We start from the raw sequence: 24,919 nt of genomic DNA on the forward strand, positions 1-24,919 counted from the left end.
ATAAATTCAAAAGCAGCGTTCTGATTTTAGAAAGTTTGCTCTAAACAGGTTCCCTGAAGTACCGGGACCTTCCAATACTCCTGCCAACCCGAATACAGGTACGCGTGATAGACGATTTTAGCCGCAGATTCCTTCACGACCCACCCTTCCTTCCCGTTCAGCGAGGAACCTCTGCTTGGGTTTCTGCAGTCTCCTCCCTCTGGGTGGTTTGTCTTTGTTTTCTTCCAGTCAGGCTTCCCTCTAGCTGGTTTCTCTCCTGCGTGAGGGTCTACTTTTGCTCTTCCCTCTGTGGATTAGTGTTTCTGGTTCCCTGCCGGTCTTCTTCGTTAGGGGTTCTTTTACCTGTCCTTTGGCCTCCTACTCCTTTCAGGGGTTATGGCCCTCCTTGACAGTGTTATCTGCGGATGGGTTACCTGTCCTTTGACCTCTGGATCCATTCAGGGGTTATGGCCCTCCTTGACGCTGTGGTCTGCGGATGGATTTTCTGTCCTTTGACTTCCTACTCCTTTCAGGCGGTATGGCCATCCTTGGCTGTGTAGTCTGGGGATGACTTGCTGTTGCTCCTCTGTTCCAGGTTTGTGGCCCTTCCCTTTGTGGTCGTGCTTGCAGACTCTCTCTATCTCTCTCTCTCTTGCTGTCACGGCGCTTTCACATGCTTGTGCCTCCAGGATGGCTCTTGCCTTGGCTTGCAAGGTGGTTCCGCGGAGTGGTGCTTTGCGCTTTTCTTGCTATGGCTTTGCTGCTCTGGTCTTCTGGTGCTTTACTGCTACCTGGTGTTTTCGCCTTGGCTTGCACAGTTGTTCCTCCGAGTGGTCCTCTGCTCTTTTCCTGCTCTGGCCTGCTGCTATCGCCTTCTGGTGCTTGGTGCCGTCTGGTGATGTTTCTCACCTTTTGTTTTCTCTAATTTGTTCTCTGGTTTTTTCGCACACTGTTCCCATGCTCTCCTCAGTTTTGTGATGGCTCCGCGTTGTGGTGCGGAAAAATTCTCTGAAGCAAACCGACGTCGGCGCGCCGGGGTGGGGCTTATGTGGCCTCGCTGACATCACGCTGCGGAGGACGTCGGGGCGGAGTCGCGAGGTGCCGTCCCCCAGCGCGCAGAGATGCTGGGCAAGAAAGTTTTCCGGGTCCAGTATCACACCTGGGGATAATTCTACGTTAAGGAATCTGCGGCTAGAATCGTCTCTACCAGATACATCGTTACGGAAGGTAAGTACCTTGTACATCAGAAGAGCCAAATTGGGCTTGTGGGAAACCTAATATCCATCTGATGGAGCCTAATCTGAACCGGGACAACAGCATACGTTCCAAAGTTCCTATAACCAAGCTCAGATATGGTGCCAGCTCCAGCGTAGTTTGTATGAGACAGTATTCCTTGACTGAGGGCTAGCTTAATTCTTTATCCTCCCTCTAAGCCCTTCTGTCAGATAAAAAATTTTTCCTGATCAACCTTTTATAATTCTTGCATATATCGGTAGGATTCTTTAAATTAGAGGGGCAGCCATGAGCAAACATTGTCTCCCTGATATATTGAAGCCAGCGAATCCTACTCACTAAGAACAAGAAGCGCAATCCTAGATTCTCTGTTTAGGCAAGCTTGCTCATTGCACCAAATTGAATGCCATAACAACAAGGGTGCAAGGTTGATCTGATCCTCGACATACTCTGCCTAATTCTTGGTAGATGGAAAAGTGTGATGTTGACAAGAAAACCCCCAGTATGTGCCGGCACACTCTATTTCCCTCAATTTGAATACAACCCACATCCCTCTAACCATATACCCCCACTCCATAGTATATGATGAGAAGACATTTCCACCTATTGATCTCAACTATGGATTATATTATCTTTTTCCCTATGAAGGAAACAGGGAAAATTGAGCCAACAGTCTGCAAAAAACGATTTTTCATGTGGCTGGCACGTGGTGCCCATGTACAGACGCTGTGAAACATCAGACCAAGATATGGAAACTGACTCACTTTTCCGGTAGTCCTGTCCTATATGCTCATGCAACGGGTTTGGACATTTTTGGGGCCACAAACCATAATATGAGTTGATGACTGGTTTGTTTCTAAGTAATAATTTCATGTATGAGACGAAAGTGGCAATTAATAAATTGGGAGCGTTGGCCGTCCTGGCGAACAGCACAGCATCATCTGTGTACAGAATACAGAAGTGAATTAATGAATTTTTGTATACCACTGGGACTTCTAATCCAAGAGTCACATGGTCTGATTCCAAACCATTTATATAAAGCAAAAACAGCACAGGTGCCAACACGCAACCCGGATGGACTCCCCGTTTTACTGAAAAGGAAGCAGAACACACTCCTCCCTCCCCATATTTCACAGAGTTGACCAGGTCCATGTGGAGGGATCTCAGAAAAGTTACCAAACCCTCCTCAAGACCCCTGGTAGTTAGAATATCCTGGAGTTTGGATAAATCCATAAATGCTAAGTGGAGGGAGCTACGCTATGGAAAGCTCTATTTGCACACTAAAAGGTGCATGTTTTAGCATTGTTCTATAGTTCCAAGCCCTTTCGTGAATACATATTGGACCTGTGCAAAGATTTATTTTTTTCTCCGTGAACCAAAGGAGCAATCTGTCCAATACAATTCTCTCATAGATCTTAATGGTAGAGTCGAGGAGGGAGACAGGATGGTCGCACTTTGGATCCTGCGCATTGCCCTTCTTAAAAACTGGCACAATTATTGAGGAGTGCCAGGAAAGTGGGATGCTAGCCTTGCATGCAGAATTTGATATTTGTAAGAAGAGGGCCCAAAACTAAGAATTTTCCTTGTATAGATTCATAGGGATCCCATTGGCCCCAGGGGCCTTTTTAGAAGGACTGTTAATAATAGCATTGAACTTCTCCGCGGGGGAAATTAAATATCCATGGGCAAAACACAATAACCACCAGTCTCTCTCTCCTGGTTGCAATACATTTTTCCAAAATGGTGCATTAATTCCCCAGGACCTATGTGCGTGTTAACTCTATTAGATGTAGTATCTAAGAAAAGACCAGCGCATGCTGCCTTCCAGAAGGCTTAGTAGTCTTTAGTTTGACAAGCGTGCACCAAGGTTTCCCATTTTTCAACCTTCAAATCTAGCTTTTTCATTTTTTTAGATCCTGGGTGTCTCTTCCTGCAGGCCCTCATTGCTTTTCTATCCCTAAGGGGTACACTTCAGTTCCCTTCTGAGACTATTATTTGCTTCTGTGTATGCCTTATTAAACCAAGATTTGTTATGGTCTGACCTATTGCCTTTGGGCCTTGAGAGCAAATTCCTAATACAGAAGTTTAACTCTACAACGCAGCCCAGAAAAACAGCGGGGCCACCTTCCTCTGATAAACAAGAATCAAGCGGGCCCCGCGTCTATTCATAATTTTGCACAAAATTAACATATTGGCAGAGTACCGAACTAATCTACTCCCAGCGTTTTTCATGGAAATGGGATGCTCATAGCCAACTATATGCTACGGCCCTTTCTTTGGGGTTCTTATTGTGAGCGTTATGGGGTTGTGATCACTGTATATAGTGGGGAAAACATCCCCTTTAGAGACAAATGTATACATACTTCTAAATATAAAGATCTAATCGATTACAGAACAGGATCCCATACCCATGTATGTTTGAACTTTGAACGACGTTGAATTATTTATGACCCTCTCTAGATCATGTAGCACCAAGTAAGTAAATAAACGGTGCGCCCAGACTCCATATCTGAGTCAAAGCTGTACTTGCAAAAGGAAGAAGAAAAAGTTAGCTGACAGTGTTGGTAAAGCACCAAGCTTAGCGTTGAAATCACCAGCCAGAACTAGATTGTGATAAGCCCAAACATGAGGTCTTGTTTACTACTTTGTCTACAAAATTAAATAAACAGAAGAAGTTCTGATAATGCTAACAGAAAAACCACATAAAATTATGAGCAAACCAAAATTGTACCCCCACCCCCTACCACCACCACCTCAAATTAAAGGCCAGCATATTATTCTCCTCCACAGGAAACTTCTATATGATGTGCCTGGCCAGTAGGTTTTGAGGAGGCTGGCAAATTATAACATGTATACCCATCAGAAAAAACATCATCCTGTGCCCAGTTCTCTTGTAGTAGTACAATGTCAAAATTGGTAATAAATACGGACCAGTCCTCAATCTTGAGTTGGGAGACTAAACCTGCAATATTCCAGCACAGTGGTTTCAGATTGACATTAGAAAAAAGGGGTTGCTTTCTTAGCCCTCTGCTCCAGGGCTGGTGTCTCCAAGACTGGAGAGGTAGTCACAGTGCTGCATCCCTTCGTAAGTACAGCAGGATACAATAACAGTCTGATGGGTATCAACCATTGTTCTGTGTTGCTCAAACGACGATCTAAGGCTACCTGGAAGATTTGCTGAGAGATGGTTAATAGTACTGAAAGGGTGCAAACTGTTAGTCTTGAGGGGGGAACAATTGAAACCAAATCGTGGGTTAAGTGACAGTCCTTACTACATAGTCAATAATTATCCTACAATCCAGACAAGGCCATAAATATATTTCCAGTTCGGAATTGGTCAGCATGATACAGCGGGAAGATTGTATCTTTCCAAGCAGTATGCAAAGATGTAGATGGGCCCAGATGTTTATAGAAAAAAACAGGAGGTAATATCTTTATTGGTCCAGGCCCTAATTTGGGCTATAATTCCGCCTACAGCTATGGGCCACCGAAAGATTAGAATTGTGCAATATCCTTGAAACTTGCTAGGCAGAGGGCTGCCCCCTCCCCAACCATACGTACCAGAAGAATATCGTTGTAAGCATTACATTTGACGTTGAAGTTGAACCACTATGTCGCATTATTTTTCACCTGATTTAGAGATTGTCACTCCGGATGCCAAACTAGGTAAGTTGACCAATATTGCCACATACAGACAAGAGGCCCCAGGAAGATGGATCACTTTGAGGGGGTCTAGATGTAGCCAGATGCCCACATTCTGGAGATGGAGTACTATTCCCCTCCTGACTGATGGTACCAGGAATAGGCCAGGAAGGAATGCCTCATCTCATGCCCATTACAAAAAGCTTCCCTGAAGGTGATCTGAGAGACCAGTTGATTAGGGGTTGGATCTGCACTGGTTCACTGCTTAACCAGCCTTACCACCCACCCCTCTCCATATTTGCTCTGTTATTTATCAATTGCCGGGGCACCTACTGATGCCCTGTCGACTCCAGGGAGAACATGGCCACTAGGTAAGGCCTTACACTGTGACTGGGGGCTCACATGTACGTCTGTTTTGTCAGCAGAGAGAGAGAGACGGCACTCTGCCAATTCAATCTCTTTTGAGATAACCCCTACAGCTCATGCTTAAACATTATCAGTAGTTGTGTGACCTTGGGCCTGAGGTAGGGCAGAAGTAATTTTCTGCTTACCCTTCATAATATAAAAATGAAAGACTAATTGAGAACAAGTTCCGCTGTGCATGAAGCTCCACGTGCTTGAGAATACCTTACATATACCTGGGTAGATGGTCAAAATAATTCAATAAGAGATGGAGCTCTACCAATTTCAAAGAAACAAACAAGAGGGGCATGCGAACTGCAACATACAAATTACCTGAGAGGGGAGGCCGCAGACCTGGAAAGATGAAAACCAAGGAGGGTGGCCCAGACCAGCCTCTCCCTGGCGATGACGGGCGAAGACGCTCCGGCCCTTGGCCCAGGCTCTGCCCATGCTGCGGGCAAATGATGTGCTTGCAGCAAGGGCCCCTCCACCAGCCACAAAGATTCCTAGGACTTCAAGTCCCTAATGTGTACCACAAACAATTAGCAATCCCATATTTTATTCAAAGCAAACACGATAGGACAACTGGAGAGTTGCTGTGTTACAACAGCTATGGATCGATAAGCCATGCTTTAACTAAAAAGACAATGTAGTTATGCACTTGTTGAGGCAAATGTGGTTGAGGAGGCCTTTAAGATTCTGTTCCGGTTGGTCTAAGGTGAGGCTTGTAACCTAAGAATTGACTGTTTTGAAGGAGGAGACCTGTGTGGTCAGGACATTGAAATCTACAGTCAACTAACACATTTCAAGGAACCAGCGTGTTTAGTTGAGACGTCCTTTTAAAAGTCACAATTTGAGTGATGAGAGAAGCTTGGCTCAATAGTGACAGATTATTCTTTTTTTGCAGGAGTTGCTAATGATGGACAGCATCCTAATAGAATCTATTGGTTCAAAACCTTACATTTGATATTATCTTAAGCTGTGTTAAATGTAGTTTGAGTAAAAATAGATCCATGATTTGGCTATGTAGAATATAGTGTAGCCTAAAGAAGCTATAACGTTTTCACTATCAAGCTATAACTACAAAATACTGGACCAACTTTCTATTAGTACGTTTTTCTTGTGGATACACTGAGATGTAGTACCGTAGCGTTGATGAACACTCTGCAGTCTGTCACTTGATTCTGGTCGCATTCTAAAGCTTCCTTGACACACTATCTGATGTCCGGTTCATAGAAAGATGAGATGAGCTAACAATAACAAAAAAAGTCCACCTGTAGAATATGGAAGAAGCAGCAAAAGTTGCTATCACTTGGGATTCTTTTGCAATAGCTTTGCAGAGACTGCAATAACAGTCAAAGTAACTTCCAAACGTAGGATAACAGATCATTTTGAACACTTATATCTACTGATTGGTAAATATGTCTTGTAAATGCCTAACAAAATGGTTGCTTGAGTAGGGGAAAGCAACACGGCCACACAGGTGGGGGAAGTAACACTGTGGATGGAGGAAGCAGCAGTGCAGGTGATGAGGATAGCAGAGAAAACAAGAGCAACTTAGAGCTAGAGGGTGAAGCACATGGGCGAAAAAGCAACATGTGGGAGCGCACTTAGGTGAATGCATCACGGAGTGAGTTGAGGAGAAGCACATGGAGGAGAGAGAGTAACACTGAGAATGGAGGGGGAAAAGAAGCACTCTAGGGAGACACATGGAAATCCCATGCACTCTTGAAGAGTGCTTAAGACAGACCAAAAAGTAGTTCCCTAAAAAGGAGCAGTGGAAGGACACAAGTAAATTGGTAATTCTCCATGGGAGAAAAAGACATAAAGTGGGCATGGCAAGCCAATGAATGCGAAGTAGGAAAATGAATGACCGTAAAGTCAACCAGTTTTAAGCAGTAGACGGGCTATAAGGGCCTCTATGTTCTTGATAAACCCACAACATGTTTTTTGCCAATATCTTTTAGTTCAATTTCTCTAAAGCCTCGAACACTATACAAAAAAAAACACTGTGAATCTTGTTACCACACACTTACCTTTCCTCAATTTAACGAGATTCCCACAGCTTGGAAGGAAGAACTAGAAATCCCAATAACAGAAATGCAGAATCTTGACCATTTTTTATCTTTTTGAAGAGTCAAATACCTTGCGTTCTGGTGGTAATTTTTACAAATTATTTTGTCCACTTTTGCTTCGTCTCTTAGAACTCGTTAAGGTATTGTGTAGGTTTATTAGAACCTCTTATGGACTGGCAGAAACCACCGTATCATGATGCCATGGAAGGCCAGAAGGGTCATATTTACCAGAAACCCCAACCAACCTGGATGCAAAATTCAACACCATAATACTGACAATTAGACTGAGAAACTACCATCACAAATTATAAATTCAGCTATATCTTGGTTGTGGTGGCTCTATAGACTTGACAATATCAGATGTGTGAACCACCACTAAGATATCCCTGGAAGGTAAGTTGATCAACCCATGCATTGTTTATGTAGACAAATAAACTGTGGTTTGGACCTTTATTGAGAAAATCCTTGAAGTACTCGGATATGGAGAAATCTGATGGTTCTGATATATTCTGATCAACCCTCTTACTAAAATAAGACATGATTTCTCCCTGTCTGGTGTTATCAAAGTACAAGGCCACAAGATGGGTGCTCATGCTCCTTGCTCCTATTTTCAATTGTCAGATAACCTCTGCAGAAATCATCAGGCACAACAATCTAAAAGTGATCCAATTCAGAGCAGCCAGACATTATCAGTATATGTTTAATGATGTCCTCTCGTTCCTAACCAAACAGAAATTCCAGCTGAAACTCTTATTCAAAGTGCTTATGAAAGTCAGAATCTGAGTTTCGTTTAAAGAGAGGACCCAAAGACTGGCCAACAACGGTTCTTTTCAAATGCACAATGAACATTTGGAAATGATTGGGACTAAATGTTATAAATTCATTTGGAGGCAATATACTGGATAATTATCAAAGGCACTGTGTGTTTAAATTGTATCTGTACTAATAAAAGTTGTTTACTGTGCATAGAAAGATGAACAAAATTGAAAAGTGATATTTAGCACTTTTAGGCACAACCAACCATGGATCCATAGCCATTTTAAACAACATATAAAAAGTAATGGTGCCTTCATGTGGGTGGAAAATAAGCTGTGGTTCTTAAGGCATCTCTCACTGCTTTGCAAGGTAGAGTAGCCTATCCCAAGCATATTAAATAATAAGGATTTACAAATGGATTAGCCAGCCATACCCCTTTACGTCTGAGCAGAACTCTTACAGACTGGCTCATCAGGTGTACCATAAGTAAGACAGGCCTAACTAAATGAAAGTCCGGTAACAGAAGTGATCTTGAGAACTGGATACATTGTCACAAAAAATATCTGTGCCCCCTGATTCTCCTTTAGCTCACTGCAGAATCCAGGTTTCACTCCTGTGCCTAAATGGCAGGAAAATAGCTATTAGGAAGGATGAGGTAGATGTAGCAGATATGTTCTAGAGCAGAATATTGGCTTAGCTTCAGAAACGAAGAGGATATTTTGGTGGGATATAATGTAAAATGCTATAATGCTGTGCCATGAGGCTCTCTTTAATTCAGCCATATATTAGAAAGAGGATAACCAGACACCTTGGTACATTTGATTTCATTATACAAACATCTGGTTGCTTAAATGACTTTACACCCAATAACCTGACAAAAGCCCCAACAGTGAGCAAATGGCCTTGCCAGGTACAATCATTAAAATAATCAGTAATGCAGCTTGACATCATTGATACATAAACATTCATCTGCATCTATGTTTGCTGGTGTATTGTTAAATTGGGATTTCAAATGACGTGAATCAAGTGAACATCAAGAAGAATGTTGTAATTAAAACCACTATTACCATGTGTCTTTTGTCATCACTAATCTATCTTCAGTGTTTTTATTTCCTAAAAAAATACCCTTGCTATATGCTGCCTTAGAGAGTACCCTGTCGCACCCACTGTCATACCTCTCTAAAACTGTTCTCATTTGCCCACCCCTGTATCACCAGACCCACTCCCAAACCTGTAACTTTTGTCTCTAGCCACACAGCACTTCCATTGGAGTAGACTGATCTCATTTCAGCGCCAAAATCATTGTACTTTCAATTTGTTGTCGGACTGTATGTACGTTTGAGTCTCCCTTTAAAATGGTGTCCATTGAATCAAGCAATGCCTGGCCAAGAGGAAATAGTCTGGCCAAATGAAATGAATATAGGTATAGAACAGAGTGGTAGGTACCCGCGCATAACTGAAAACTGAAATATACGTGGGTGAAAAAAGGCTGAAAGGGAGAAGAATGAATGGTGAGAGTGTAAAAGAAAGAGGGGCACGTTGAAGATGACTCCACATATTACAGAAAGGAAAAAACATGGTATAAGCTAGGAATCGAAACATGTCAGAACCTTTAAAATGGAGTAGTAAAATCCTGCCCTTGAAAGACCCTTTTTGTTTAAAATTTTGAATAACAAGATGATTTATGAAGCTTACTTGATACTGCTAAATCGAGAATTTCCTCAAACATCTCTTCCCTCAAACCTTGCCCCAGAAATTATCACAGACTTTAAACTGAGCTAGTTTCCCCACAATTAATAGCCGATGTTTTCATCCATGTTCTCAACTCTAAGAAATACTCTATTTACCCATTGTGGGATCCATCCACTATTCTTTCTTCCTGCCTCTGATGTCTCTTGTAGAATAAGCTTCTTTATTGCACACTCCTAACCATGCCTATACTTCTCTGACCTCTTCTGCCACGGAATCAATACTTTATCTGCTCTCGTTTCTAGTCCGCATACTCCAGATTTTGGAGCTTTACCTGACAGCTTGCAGCTAGTTACCTATTTTACCTAGGCATTTGGGAATGTTTGAAAAGTGACTGTTGGGCCTAGATAGTTAAGTTAATGGACTTATGTTGAGGGGGTGTCTGCAGCAAGAAACCAAAATCTTAAATGTAATTCAAACCGTGGAACGAAGGATTCCACCTTAGTCATGAAAATTTTAATTTCCTCTAAATGAAAACATTTATCTTTATCTGATACTTTTCGCATACTAGGGTTTGTTTCAAGAGGGCAAAAGAATCATAAATTTGTTGCATCCCTTTTGAGTACATCCTTATGTACCCTGAGACAGTCCGGGATGCGAAGCTGTGCGTCGCCAAGCATCAGAAGAAGTCAACTCTTTTGTGTAGCTTCATCTCCAGATTGCTGGTGTGCGTGCGGTATCACTCCTGGGCCTGATCTTCAACATCAAAAAGAAAACCCCCAAAAAACCAAAGCGGCATGTGTTCTACCATGCCACTACATGTGGAGGGAGAAGGTGTCACAATGTTAACAGGTCTCTTCCAGGATCCATGAGTATTAAGCCGATACCCAAACTGATCCCAATTCATGCAGGGTTTCCTGCACCATCAGGGGGCCTGTAAAGACACCATGCTGCAGATTTTCTCCACTTTTCCTAATCCTTCTGGTGCATGGTAGGGCCTGAAGGATCCGCAGGGCCCTTCGGTTGGCCTAACGCCAGCAAGGACTTCCCCCCTGGCCCTGACTGAACCCACAGATCCTGTTCCAGTACGGACTCTGGTACAGACACCTACTCCTACACTTGTGCTGGGTTGCAACTACGTGATGGCAGTGCTGACACCACTGGCACCAGAAGACCTGATTCTGGTCCTGATGTCTGACCCCAAACCAACTTCAGCCTGATCGCAACCACTTGCTAAAGCACAACAAATTGTCATACTGCCTGATTGTGCACAGATGCCTCTACAATGGTGGGTATGCCCACAGAGGCCCCATTGTCTTTTCTCGCTCGGATTCGGAACAAGGAACACCACCAGATGGAGAGAATGATGGTGGGGTTGAGGTTAGTGATCTTTCCCTTTTATTACAATGATGAGAATGTCTATGCAGACTACCAAGAGGCTAGTGGGCTTGATACCTCCCGTGATATCGGTTTGGATTTACCACTTAAGCCACCCATTGGAGAGAGTATGTAATTTGCAGTTGTTGTTTGAAAGCTGCTAATGACCTGGATTTATAGTTTCTCTATCGAGACTAAGACAAATGTTCTCTCCGAAATTCTACACCCAGGGCCTGCCAGCATCTTCCCTTAATGAGGCCCTCATAGATACTTTGATGGGCACTTTGCCCAAGCCAAGCTTCTACCTGAATGTCCAGGCATCACAGGCCAGGACCTGGTGATTCTGATTTTCTCACTAGGCAACCTACATCAGAGAGCTTAGTGGTGCAGGCATTTGCCATTAGGATTAACCCAAATTATTTCCCTACAACTCCTTTGGATGGGCGAATTGAGGCTTTCGGGAGTGTTTTCTTTGGCAAGCCTAGGTTTGAGATTGATCAATGTAGTTTGTTAGTAGGTCGCGAAGCGCGTGCCCTTTGGTGCATAGATATCAAGAACTTTCCAGCAGTTCCAGAAGACCTTAGGGCCTCTCTGATCCAAACAATACACGATGGAAAAGACCCAGACAAGTATATAATTTGTGTTGGCCTAGTTACCACTGATGGAGGACAGTCGGCACCAGCGTTTTTCACCACCGCCTGTTGTTGATGTGTTCCTCTGGATTTTCAGGGTGCGGGGGATGCAGGCTTCTCTCATAGAAATGGCCCTGTATGTCTAACGCCTTTTTGGCAATAAAACATATTCTGCCCTTGAACATTTTAAGGACAGCAGAGCTATGGTACACTCCCTGGGACTATTGACACTTACCAATCAGTTCCCTCGTCCGTTTCAAAAATGTCTACGCTATTCCAGGGGGTTGGCATACAGATGGCACCCCACAGCAGTCTCCTTAGTACTTTCAGGGCTGCGGACGGGGTTCTAGCAGATATCACGCAGGTGGTCACCTCTTAGCTGCTTTAGTTTGCCATTAGTGGCACACACTCATCCTGTGGGGGGCAGTATTCAATGTTCATGTCTTATAGATGGGCCATACAAAGGGTAAGTAATAACATGGCTGAAGAATTTGTATCGGTTTCACCACATTTTTCCTCTACATCCAATTAAATTTCAGAGGAGCGCACCTCTCCATTCTGCTGCAGGAGGTGCTAGTGTTGCTTTCAAAGGGTATCATCAAGAGGAACCCGAACTCGGAAAGAGAAAAGGGTTGTTAATTTATTTATTCCGCTGTGCTGAAAAAGGAGCGAGGCCTCTAGCCTATATTGCACCTGCAGAAGAATGAATTCAAAATGCTCACATTAGCCCAGATTCTGGCTGCCCTGGATCTAGGAGACTGGATGGTGTCCTTGGACGTGTATCTTTTATATACATTTTATATACCTGTCCTGCAATCCCACCCATGTTGCTGTTAAAATTTGTCCAGGAACATTTCCAGTTCAGTTTTCCCCTGTGGCCCCACCAGTGCCCCTCCGGTGTTCACAAATGTGAAGGGCAGTGGTACACCTTTGGATATTTTGGACACTAGTCGTGTCCTGTCTAAATGAATGGTTGCTGAAGGCTGGCTTGCCACAGTCTTGAGTATTTGGGTGGCCATCTTGCCTAAAGTTGTAACTCCTTTCGACACCAATCCATCACTCTCCCAGCATTCTTTGGCCTACACCCCCACCCCCTTTGAAAGAGGAGTAGAGGCTCCAGTCAATGTACCCCAAATGTGCTTTAAGCTTTTACATCGATTGTAGCAAGGGCCGCTGAGTGGACAATCCGCTCTTCTTGGGGTTCTCTGGCACGAAGATGGGGAATGGTGTGTAGAAGAGGACTCTTGTTGAGGTGGATAGTCTTCTGCATTAAGATATGCCAAGCACTGGCCAAATAGCGACCTCAGGAAGTACTGGAAGCCCATTCCACTAGGCCTGAGGCTGGCATTGGGAGTGCCTGTCCTTGACTTCTGCCAGGCTGCGATGTCTGTGTTTGTGCACATGTTCATGAAGCACTAATTCCATGACTGATGGGAAGGAGATTTTGTATATTTGGGCCTGCAGAACCTTTTGGTCTGATTCCACTCCACAGACCCTCCACCTTTGGGAGTTACTACTTTGGTATCTATTCTAAATAGATGAGGAATCTGCAGCTATAAGTATCTCTCAGCAGAACAAGTTACTTACCTTCAATAACGCTCTTTCTGGAGGATACTCCATCCAACGGAAGTTCCTTCGCTGCCTTCCCACTTCCGCCGCTCAGTGGAGTGGCCTATTTTTGACATTAAAAATGGTTTCAAGTTATGTATCTGCTAACTGGCACTGATACTACTTTCACGTTCTGCATCTGAGGGAGTGGAAAAAGTCAAGCAAGAAAACTACATCCACGCGCAAAAGGGGCCCTAATACGAAACTCACCTCTGTCATTTTACATTATGGTATAGAGCCAGTGCTGAGCCGCACGGCGTCACCTATTTGCATGCAGGTGCAGTGCTGAGAAAATTCTGCATCCATTCTGACGCCTGGGGAATATTCCAAAGGCAACAAATCTGATGGTAGAGTATCCACCAAAAAGATTGTTTCCAAAGGTAAGTAACTTGTTCTTTTGTGGTATTGGCATTCCTTGTGTATCAGTGCGCACAAATTGTAAAATGCATACTAGTAATACAGAATAGTAACACAGTAGAATGTGCTGCATAATTGGACTTTCCTTTCCACATAACTTGACTTTCTTTGCTGCGTAATTTTGTCATACCTACTGCATAATTTCTTTTTTTTCTGTTGCATAATTACAGTGGGCACTTGTAATGAAGAAGCGGACTATTGCATAAAATTTCAAACCACCTATGGCGGAACAGCCTTTAAATTTGCTATCCCCATACAATACTATGTTGACACCATACTACTAATAAAACTGCACAGCGTAATTTTGTCATACCTACTGCATAATTTCTTTTTTTTCTGTTGCATAATTACAGTGGGCACTTGTAATGAAGAAGCTGACTATTGCATAAAATTTCAAACCACCTATGGCGGAACAGCCTTTAAATTTGCTATCCCCATACAATACTATGTTGACACCATACTACTAATAAAACTGCACAGCCAATTAACAGCACCAAGCTGGTGATGCAACTGGCTGTGCAGTTTAATTGGCAACAACCAAGCAGTTTGGTTGTCCTCAGAAACATGGCATAATACAAAATGACTAGCTTTCTTTTCAGTGCCATTCACGGAACTGCTTTTGAGGTATCCCACCCCATTGGTTACTCACCATGCCCCACCTCGGACATTATTGCATGCCTAGTTTAGTTTCCTTGTGGTTCCCCGATCCCCTGGCACCCCATACAGATGTTGATAATTGGAGCTAATTGATCCTCATAATGGGCCCCCTCTCTCACCAGCTTAGTACCATTTTCTCCCTTATGTAATTGAAAGAAAAACTAAACTCATGATAACCTTACTCTTCATCAACATATATATGGTGGTGTAAATTTGTATGCAAGTATATTCCCTGTAATTAGTATTTGATTATTTACATTGTGATGCATGCATCTGAGTCCCTATCACTGCAAAATGGCACTCTTCTCTTATGTAATCAGTCCTTTCTCTCACTGTTCCTATGTATACCTTCTAGTACATCCTGTGTAAGGGCTGTCAATCACGTCAGAGTTTGCTGCAAAGTCAGACAAGCATGTCTGAATGCACAATATTTACTGCTGCAAATTCATTATAGTGTTCTAACGCAGAACCTGCCCAAAAGGGATGTTGGGTTAAGCTAGTTTTTTTAAGAAAATTGCTGGGTAATTAATTTCCTATGACACCACAGGTGGCTGGACATCGGGACTGACATTCTCAATGTGAAAGATAGGTTTGCTATAGTTGTATAATATACAGGGTTTTCTCTTTGTCTTTACAGGGCAACCAAGGAATTTGCAAGATCTGTGCCGAATTAAAATTCGTCAGTACATAGGCCTTCAAAGCCTGAAGCTGCTTGATGAACTGCCTATTGCCAAGGTTATCAAAGACTACTTAAAACACAAATTCGATGATATCTGACTGTGCCAGCAAACATATTTGGGACGTGATATGGAGTGGTAGTTCACAGGATCAATGGGCTGCTGCCTTGCACAAAAGTATATCCTATGCAATTTCTGATTTGGATCGAAGTCAGAAGGCAGATATACACATTCTTATTTTCTTGGTATGAATGCCACTTGCCAGAAGGTCTTAATTTTGGTTTATTGGTCCAAGATTTCTGATGTCCAAGCTTCCTGGTCCCATTGGTTAGGCTGTAGATACAATTTAAGCTAATCCCTTGAAGCAGCAAAGACAAACCCCAAACCCATTCGTTTTTGTGATACATCAAACAAGCTTTGAACTGCAACCTAAATATTTTTGATTCTACACCAGAGAGATTTTTTATTTTATTTATTTCACAGGTGGTAATGTCTACATGAATTCTAGTGGGCATGGTAGGTGGCTGGGATTTAAGAACGCACATCCTTTTATTTGAAATTGTGTTTGTGAGAATGCAGCAAATATTGAGAGAAGCATATTTCCTGTGATGATTTTTTTGTGTTGAACCATCATGACATGCATTTTCTAAATGTGTTACCATCTTTACATTGGAACTGGACAGTTTATTTTTCCGTCACAACTTCAGCGTGCCCTTGCCTTCAAAGTCTTAGCACAATATATTGTGTCATGTGGATGTCCATTTCTTCTCTTTATGAACCAGGAAATCCAGCATGCAGGCTTTAATCGGGAACTCGCTTCTATCGACCAAGAGCAGATGCTGTTTGTTCCCTTTATTTATCTCAGGTTATTCTGTGTAGAAAACGTTGGTGGACAACCCAGGTATAGCATTTCCAGAACAAAGAGGCACTTCTAAATCATGTTTGACGGCAGGTGCCATGTCAGCTGGAAGCAGGTGACTTTACATTTAGGTGCGGTCCACAGTCGGTTTTACAAGGACTTGTAATCAGTGGATTTAGTTAGCAACTCCTTCAGTTGACCTCACATCTTATTCAGTAGAGATGCTCATGAGCTGCTTTTTGTTGCGGTATGGGCCACCACTGTTCTCCTTTGCACATGTATATATTTGATAGTTATATCATATATACTTATTTATGGAATAAACCACTTTGGAAAGAATTATTTAGAGAGTTATGGTGGCCACTCTCTTGCTTGTGTCCTTATTCATGAAGGTTACAATTAAAATATATGTAACATCTCGAGGTGCTTTATTCCATCAATGTGGTGTGGACTGTGGAGGCTAATGTCAGGATGACCGAGAGGATGCTCATACCTCAATCTCTGTATTCAATATCTTTAGGTCTAGAAGGCAAACCCTGGAAGGAATACCTCACTTTCCTATCTAAGCCATCCTCCTTCAGAGCGAGAGAGACGAGTGTGTGTGGGAGGGGGGCATGATATAAATTAACAGCAATAAGTCATCCCGTTTACATTTGAACTAGAAAGGCGTTTTTAACCTAAATGTGTTGCCCTGCCGTATATCATTTCTGCTCCTTTTCTGTTCATTACACATAACCAAATGGTGTCGTGTAGATAGTCTATTGTCCACCCTTTAACTTTCAGAGCTAGCAGAATGTGTTATACTGGCCTGAAGTCTGTTTTTTTAAAGTCCTAACATGTTGTTTTTTAAGCAGTTGACCTCATTATGCTCTTTTGAGCCTTCCTCCCTGCCTATGGTGTTCTTTAACAAATATCTCGTTGGCGCTTCTACATTCCTTTATTTAGAAAGCAGTACCTGGGAGTATTAGACCATGTGTTGCTTTATGAACCTCTTTTAATATTTTTGTGCATTAGATGGAAATGCACTATCCTGTATGTAATTTCACTGTCCCCAGCAGTCTCTACGGATTGCTTCTCTTTTTTACACAGAGACCTGTATGTTTATCAGGTTTTTGAAACTTGTCTTGGGTATCACAGAATGTGCCTGCTTAAAGTTTGTCTAAATAGCATTCCAGCTACAAATGACAGAGCTTTCCCTTTCCTACTGTGTATCTGCTGGCATTCTTACATATATGGAGCATGAAAAACAGCAGCCCGGAGCATGGCTTAAATTATGTGACATTGACGCCATTGCAGCAGTTTATTCCCTTTTTGCTGATGAAACATATAGTTTTCATTTTTTTTCTTCTATTTGTGATTTGTAATACCTCTGCTTCGCATTCACAGCTGTGAAAGTGGTTGACCGAGCACAAGTCAGATACACGAGAGCTGCAACGCCTTGGTTGTGGCTACAGCTTCATTAGTGTGCAACAGCTCTTAAGACGTGCTAATTTAATTGAATTTATTGAGTTTTTAGTATCCTTTGGTTTTCTTTTTCCAGCATTTGTATTGAAGAAAACACATTTCCAATTATATAGCGAAGCAGTCACACAAATTTGTATAACTTTACTTCATAATATCAGATTAATAAAAATGCCATGCTTATCTGGTAGGAAAGGTTTTTGACTGTGCCAAGTCTTGCTGCATGATGTCCCACATGGCAGCACGATGTGCTACATCACAGGATGTTGAAGGTGTATAGCAGTGCTCACTTGTAGTGCAGTTGGGTATATCGGGCCCTCTACTGTACCTCTCTCATAGAATGTTGGTTAAGGCATTGGCTATGCATCTTGGCTCACCCATCTGAAGGCTATACAGGACATTGAAGAGAACAAGAGGCAAGGCAGATGCTGCACATCTGAATAAGATTCGTACTCCCATCCCACAAGGCCTTTCAAATTCCACACAGCTCTGTAAGGAGATACAATACAGAGTTCCATATTTGAAGATAAGATGTTTGCCAATGGCAGTATATCCGTCAATAATTCCTCAAGTTTGTGTAAGGCAGTCTCTTCACATAGTCCCAGATCAAAAGAGATTGTGTAAGACAGGGACATCTGCAACCTGTACAGCTATATGGAATCCAGAGAGTTTTATAATTCTCGTTTATTTTTTATTAGTAGTGTTTGTTTGGTTGAATTTCTTGCACATGGTCGCCCCTCTTTTATTGCACATTCTGATTGGGTAGAAGTTATTCCCACCTTCTGTGATAATAGTTTGTTGATACTTTTTTAAAGTAAAACAAATTAAGAGAAATGTACTTTAATTGAGCAAAAACCAAGGATTTAGTTCAGCAGAATACATTCTAAATCATTCACCAGTCCCCCTCCACCCTGTTTTCTCTCTAAATACAATATTTACCAAGCCCAATTCTTCTTCATATTTAATATGAATTGGTGAGAAATCATGATGATTGTCTCCAAACGTGGCATTGTGTGCAAACCAATGATAGAAAAAAGCATTAATTACGTGATCTTCCATAGTACATTCCCAACTCTATTTTTCTCACCTAGAATATTTTTATTAAATAGCAACAACTGCAGATCCTCCATTCTTTCAAACCTAGTTCCTGGTTTTCTTCCATGGCCGCTATTGTCATGTCTCCTGCACAGTTGCAGTGGAGAAAGCTATAAATATAGCTTTATTTTAAACGCCGTGAATGGTCTGTAGACACAGCCCCTTTTACTTCAATGTGACAGACCCTATTTCCTTAAATTTTTAGTTGCAGAACTGCAACTAAAAAGTTCGTTTAGCCCAGGAGAGTTTGCTCTTTGTTTAGCATGGACTAGTGGCAGTGAGAAATTAGCCTACTACTTTCCTCATACTAACTAAATTCTTGTAGCTACACACACAGCCTTTACCTGTGTTTGGTGCTTGATTCTGTTTTCATCTTCTCAAAATATCATTGTATCTCGTTATTAATGTTTGTGGAACTCCCAGCTGAGATGTTTCAATGGGTCTAGTTCCTGGCCAAAAAATGCTGGACAAAAATTCCCAGCCGGTCTTCTGCTTATCTCTGCCCCTTCCCCAGCTGCACTAGGGGCCAGATTATGAGAAGATGTGTTGTCTATCTCCAAATATGATCCCACATCAATGCATGTGGGAGCAGGGGGGTTCATGCTACTTCAGAATATTCATTATGCTTTCAACCCATCGCCAGGAAAAGCCTATCTGGGAGTCATCGCAGAACACATTGTTCTCAAGTTGTTTAACAAACCAGTGATGCCTCGCTTGAGGGAGCCATTGATGTAATATTAACTGGACAAAGGCAATACTTGATTTTTTTGGACTTCTAACAACAAAGCTCATAGGACATTGTTGTCAACTGCTAACAAGTGGGTAATGGAAAAGGCCTAACAAGCATAATAAACATACAACAGTATTATTGAAAACAAAACACAGGACATTAATGCATCGAGGGCTTAATTAGCAACATAAAGATGTAGAAAGAAACCCTCCAATTACAAGAACAACAATGAAATTCAAATGTGAAGAAATTTGTCAGCCATTCAGCTGCCATAAAAAGCCGAAAGAAGATTTCATGCAGTTGTTGATTCTTGTTTTTAAACAGGGTACAATGAGCCTGGTGTAATTCTTGCCTTGTGGTGTAATCTGCACAGCTTCCTTCTGTATGATTTCTGCTTACCTCTGAACGAACATCTGGTTGCTCCTTTTAAAGACTAATACAATTCTGGTGCTACTGCTAGGAAAAACGGGTCACTAGTTTTGTCAACTAGTACATAAGGAGATGTTGGTTCCTAATGGATGTAAATTTGTTGGGCATATAGCTTCACGGCTCTTCTGTATGTCTTTTTAGTAGAAATCAAGTCATTGTATATCCCATGGTATTATTCAATTTTGTAGATATGGAAATTCCTTCTTCACCATGAAGCAGTGAAATAGACGTTTCTAAATAATACTTTTAGATACATTGAACCTTTTTCCCCAACAATGATGCAGTCGTTTTTGTCCATATTTGCTGAATACAGAACATGCAGCAAAGCAATATGACGTTTGTGTCATTTTTCGCATACAGAAGGAAGGACAACAACATTGCTAAATCTGCCTACTGCGTTTGGTGCTTAGAAGCAAAAGCGGTGCAAGAAGAAAAGTGTGTGTGTGTGTGTGTGTGTGTGTGTGTGTTTAAGCAATTTTGTTTGATGGATGGAAAACCAATTCAAACTATAGATTTGCCACAGTTCTTTTATGTAGTAAATAAAAATCTCTCTGGTTGGAGACTAGAATTGCAGTTATGTTATTCCATTATTTATTACCGTTTAAGATTTGATCATCTGACCTTTACAACTAAACACTTTGTGCTACTCCTACACCATGCCATTCTCTTGTAAAATTCTTATGTTGATTGAAGAAAACAAGATGCTCTTATGTTTTTAGATATAGTTTAAAAATCAACTTGGATTTGACTGATTTGCAAGGTGACCACAGATAGTTTCAACAGTTAACCTCGTTTATTTATTCCTGGATTTTTGGTCTGGGAGATGTAAATATATAGAAACAATTTAAAAAAAAGAAAAAAAGCTAAAGAATAAACTAGCAGTTGGCTAAATACTAGTTTATTTTTCTTTTGTATCTGAAGAAGGTAGCAGTGTTATTTTCTGCAGTGGTGGGAATTCTCGGATTTGTTCAGCTATCCCATGGAACATGTTTCATCTGTAGGAAGAAGCTGTTTCTAGAGGTTGGGTGGGAGGGATGCGGGGGGGGGGGGGCTGAGGGGCTGGCCTCTGAAACACGGCATGGTATCATACAATGGCTGGTGGTCATCTCTGCGTCCTATTCCACCTCCATTCCCTCAGTCCCTACACCTGGACAACTGATTCCTGCAAAGTCCTCTCAAGGCACTAGTACAGGTCTTTCTGCTAGAGATTGCAAGAAGATTTGTGACACTTGGGAGTATCTCATCCAATTGTGAATAGTTATGTTTTTTTTATTGCATCCTGATTTTTGTTATTTGGAACTGAAAATAGTAAAAGCAAACCTACAGTTATCAGAAACACAAAATACTAGAAATTAATCTCTGCACGCCCAACGTGGGCCGATATCAGAAGCCTCTATTGTGCTCTTCATTCCATTCACGTCTGCCATCATTTGGCACATATGCTTTGTCCTCACTTCCTGGGGCCTAAAAAGCTGGGCCTGTAACTGCTAGTTTTAACAGACTTAAGGGTAAATATTAGCCCACCACGTGAAGAGCATGCAACTAACACCAGCCAGCTCTTGGATAAATCTCGCTCGCTTTACTTTATTAAAATATTAAAAAAGCTATTGACCCATGAACTGACCAGGGCTGAATAGAGCCAAAGCCAGGTAAAACATCTTGGCTATAACTTAAACTAGTCTTCTGACCTTTAAGAAGACATCTTGAATTCTGTAAATATTTGTTTATAAATGTACAGCAGAGGAAAAGAGGAATTTTAGGTTATTTAAGTGCCATTGTTTTAAACTATTCCTAAAATATGAACCCAACTTTTAAGTTTAAAAGGACTTGAGTGCTTCATTGTAATAATTTTGTTTGTGTCTTCACACCTCATGTATGGAAAAAGGTTTTGACGTCTGTAATGTGGTCTAGAGTTTGCATTCCAACGGTTGCTAATGGACAGGTTTTACTATGTTGTCTTAATGGGCATCTCAAGCTGCTCCATGACCTTTTTTGGGGTGGTTTCAGTGAGAAGATGTAACTATTAGGAATATCTTTGTTGAGCTGGAAGCTTCTATTTTGATTACAATGGAAGCTTGTATTATGATACCAGGAATTCACTTTTGCAGACTTATTTACCTGCCTTCCATATGGCAAAGGATGGGAAGATAGTGTGTTGAGACTGTTCAACAGTTACACTTTCATCTTCATACCAGGTACTGAAGCTTACCAACAACGCCTCGTGCTAACATGTCAACTTCCAGCTTTTCCTTCTCATCTCCTAGGGTCTCCAAAACTGTGTCATTCAAAGAATGCGAGAAGTTCTAGTTTCAGCCATTAAAGCTTTTTTTTTTTTTTTTAATTCTTGAGATATCCTTGGAAGAATAATTCCTATTTGCAGTACTCAAATCTCCTGTACAAGTATGCTTATATCTAATTGTGCCATATGAGGTTGTCTGCCTGCATTAACAAGAGCAAAACGTGTACTTCTTTGCCAGAATATGTTTTTCTTGTAGATGCAGGGCTATCATGGCCCACATGTTGAAAGCATATTGTACTGTGCTCATGCATAAACCGAGTATAAAACAATTGTTATGATTGAGCAAGTCAAAATGTTTGCAAATAAGCCATAATGTGAATTTTGGCCTAGCAATCGTACACTCAACCCATGCCAAGTTTAAACATTGCATTTTTCACAACCTGCTACAAACAGCTGAGTCTGTAGTGTGCAGTTCCAGTTCTAAACCTTCCTCTGTGTCATGTGGTGTTTACAGTCTTTTCCGATTGGCAAGGCTTGATGAAGCGATGGCTATTATAGCTATGGTTGCTATAAAAAAAATCGCACCTTGGGCAGATATTCTTCTGTGTTTATGATCTGTAAAATGTAAACCGAATTGAGCAGACTCGGACATGCATTCCTTACCTTTATTTGCAATATGCAGATACCAGCCCCTTTTTTGTCTGTGAGTTTTGTTTTCTTCCATTTTTTTTTGTTCCTACCCTGCAATGTCCATCTTTTGTATTGTACATTTGCTTTGAACCAGTTTTGGGATTTTTACAAAAAAAAAACATGGTAAACAATGCGGACTCTGTCTTTTATTTGTCTTGTTGTTTGTTGGTTTCATTTCACATACTGCATTGGTTAGTCGATGTGGATCATATAAGTATTTCGTCTTCACAGCAGATGATGTTTGGGACCTCCATTAAAGCATCACCTTAAAAAATAAATATATATGTTGTGATGCGGCTAGTACCTGGAATGCCTATATAAAAGCACCTGAGTGTGATTCTTGTTGAAAACCGCTGTGGAAAGTATCTTGGTAAATTAGAAATGTCTGAAAATTCTAATGTTCTCCTCACACTTCGGAAAATATTGTGTTCAGTTCTTGAAAATTGTGGGATTGATTTCAGTGTTATAAAAAAATTACTATGCAGAAGAAACTGAGGAAAGAGAAGTTATGAGACAGGAGGTGAGGTGGGGAAGATGGATCAGGGAAAAAGGTAGTGAGGGGAGGGCAGAAAAAGTGATGAGATTTTGAGACTTTTCATGAACATTGATATGGTTTAAGACCTAGAGCTTGTGTTATGGAATACACTCCCTGGAAGGTGTTATTTTCTTGTTTTCGGTTATGTATGCAGCACACTAGTTTTGGATCTCTTTTTGGTCGCTTATTGCAACATTGAGTTGATTTGTATAGTAAAACTGGTGTGCAGTGAAAAAGCTTTGACTAGTAACTGCCTTAAGTGTATGATGAACCTGTAGCTGAATTTCAAACTCTTAAAAATCACAGTTGAAATGTATCGTGAGCCCCTTTTTTTCTACCTCCAAGAATGAAAACAAGTTTTATTGCTCAAAATTAATGAAATCATGCACTGCATAGGTTCAGCTTATCAAACATGTATTGGTCATTTGAATGACTTCATTTGTGACTCATCCGAAAGCAAGATCTTTTAGAAAAATTAATCTGAACCGTGGCTAATAGATGTAGACTTAAAATAGGTAGGGGGACTGGGTGCAGTAACAAAAACTATAGTGCCCTAGATTCCTTGGAAATGGCTACTTTGCAAATGAGCAGATGTGCTTTTATCTATTTTAGAAAGCAGGGAACAATGGAATGTGATTGGTGATGGAGAGGAGGGAAAGCTTATTTACTGGCAGGTAATCGTCCTTGCCTAATGCGATTCAACACAGTCCTACCGCTATAAGGATAAGGCATGAAATGTACTGGTAACTGCCACTTTGCCTACTTAGTAAGACCATGACCTGGCCAGCCCGCTGGGAAGATGGGAAATATGCAACAAAAAACAATGTACACAAACGATTGGACCAAAGACCATAATGAGGAATACTGGAATGCAGATGGCCATCCAACCTGCAGGGTTGGCTATGTGTTGAATTCCATCCAGATGACCATGGGGAGAATGGTCAGTGAAAATGTTGTTCTGGCTGTCGACAAGTATGTGGTGACAACTAGAACCCAGATTTATTCGCAAGATGAAATTGAAGGCGCCAGAAAATGAACACTAGACACTGAAAGCCACAAAGCATGCCAACAATGGAGCAGGATATCCATAAAATGCCAACATCCAGCACAGTAGTACTGTGCTACTTCTCGCCTGAAAAGAATTTGACCAACACTGGTTTAAAGTACAATTTGTGGAGCTCTGACCAACAAGAGTTCCATGGAGAAGTCAAATATTTGCTCCCTATGTAAGGGCAGGGTCCATGTGCCCAGAAGCAAGCTAAGAAATGGGACAAATACAAATGGTTTGGTGAACATGTTCAGAATGAAAGAGACCAACACTGATGGCACGCTATTTGACGAGAAAGCAGCTCTACAGTGGAATTTTTTGTGTGAGCTTTTGATTGCACCGCAAAACCTGGTAAATAAGTACACTGCCCTCAATGAACAGTTAGTGACCTTCAACAATCCCAAACACCTCACAGGATTACTATAGCCAGCAATAACAATTTTTATGGGCAGCAGTCTAAATCGGACAAATACAATCTTCTAAAGAAATGTGTAGTTGATGAGAGAGATGTGTAACTTGGCCCATTGAGCATGAAGACTACCACGGGGAATGTTTTGAAAACCAGAGAAGAAATATGTAAGTTACGTGGAAAAGAAAACCAGACTGGATTGATGAGAACCTAAATGGCATTGATCAGACAGGATATGCATAAAGTAACAATTGTGAAGGACGTGGAGGGCGAGTCTAAT

At 41.5% G+C, this 24,919-nt stretch overlaps 1 protein-coding gene across 6 annotated transcripts in view; it reads left to right on the plus strand.

The window, feature by feature from the left end:
- The window catches only part of ASB7 (ankyrin repeat and SOCS box containing 7), a 206,552-nt gene extending 186,274 nt beyond the window's left edge, over positions 1 to 20,278 (plus strand). For 3 of the 6 annotated variants that reach the window (XM_085644538.1, XM_085644540.1, XM_085644541.1), the window contains one exon: positions 15,105 to 15,378. In XM_085644538.1, the coding sequence (XP_085500664.1) occupies positions 15,105 to 15,244 (140 nt within the window). In that variant the 3' untranslated portion in view covers positions 15,245 to 15,378. Of the gene's footprint in view, positions 1 to 15,104 lie in introns of all 6 variants that reach the window. The other 3 variants (XM_085644536.1, XM_085644537.1, XM_085644539.1) reach the window with 2 other exon arrangements.
- The last annotated feature ends 4,641 nt before the right edge of the window (positions 20,279 to 24,919 follow it).

This window comes from Triturus cristatus, chromosome 3_1, assembly GCF_964204655.1.
Source record: "Triturus cristatus chromosome 3_1, aTriCri1.1, whole genome shotgun sequence".
Taxonomy (NCBI): Eukaryota; Metazoa; Chordata; class Amphibia; order Caudata; family Salamandridae; genus Triturus; species Triturus cristatus.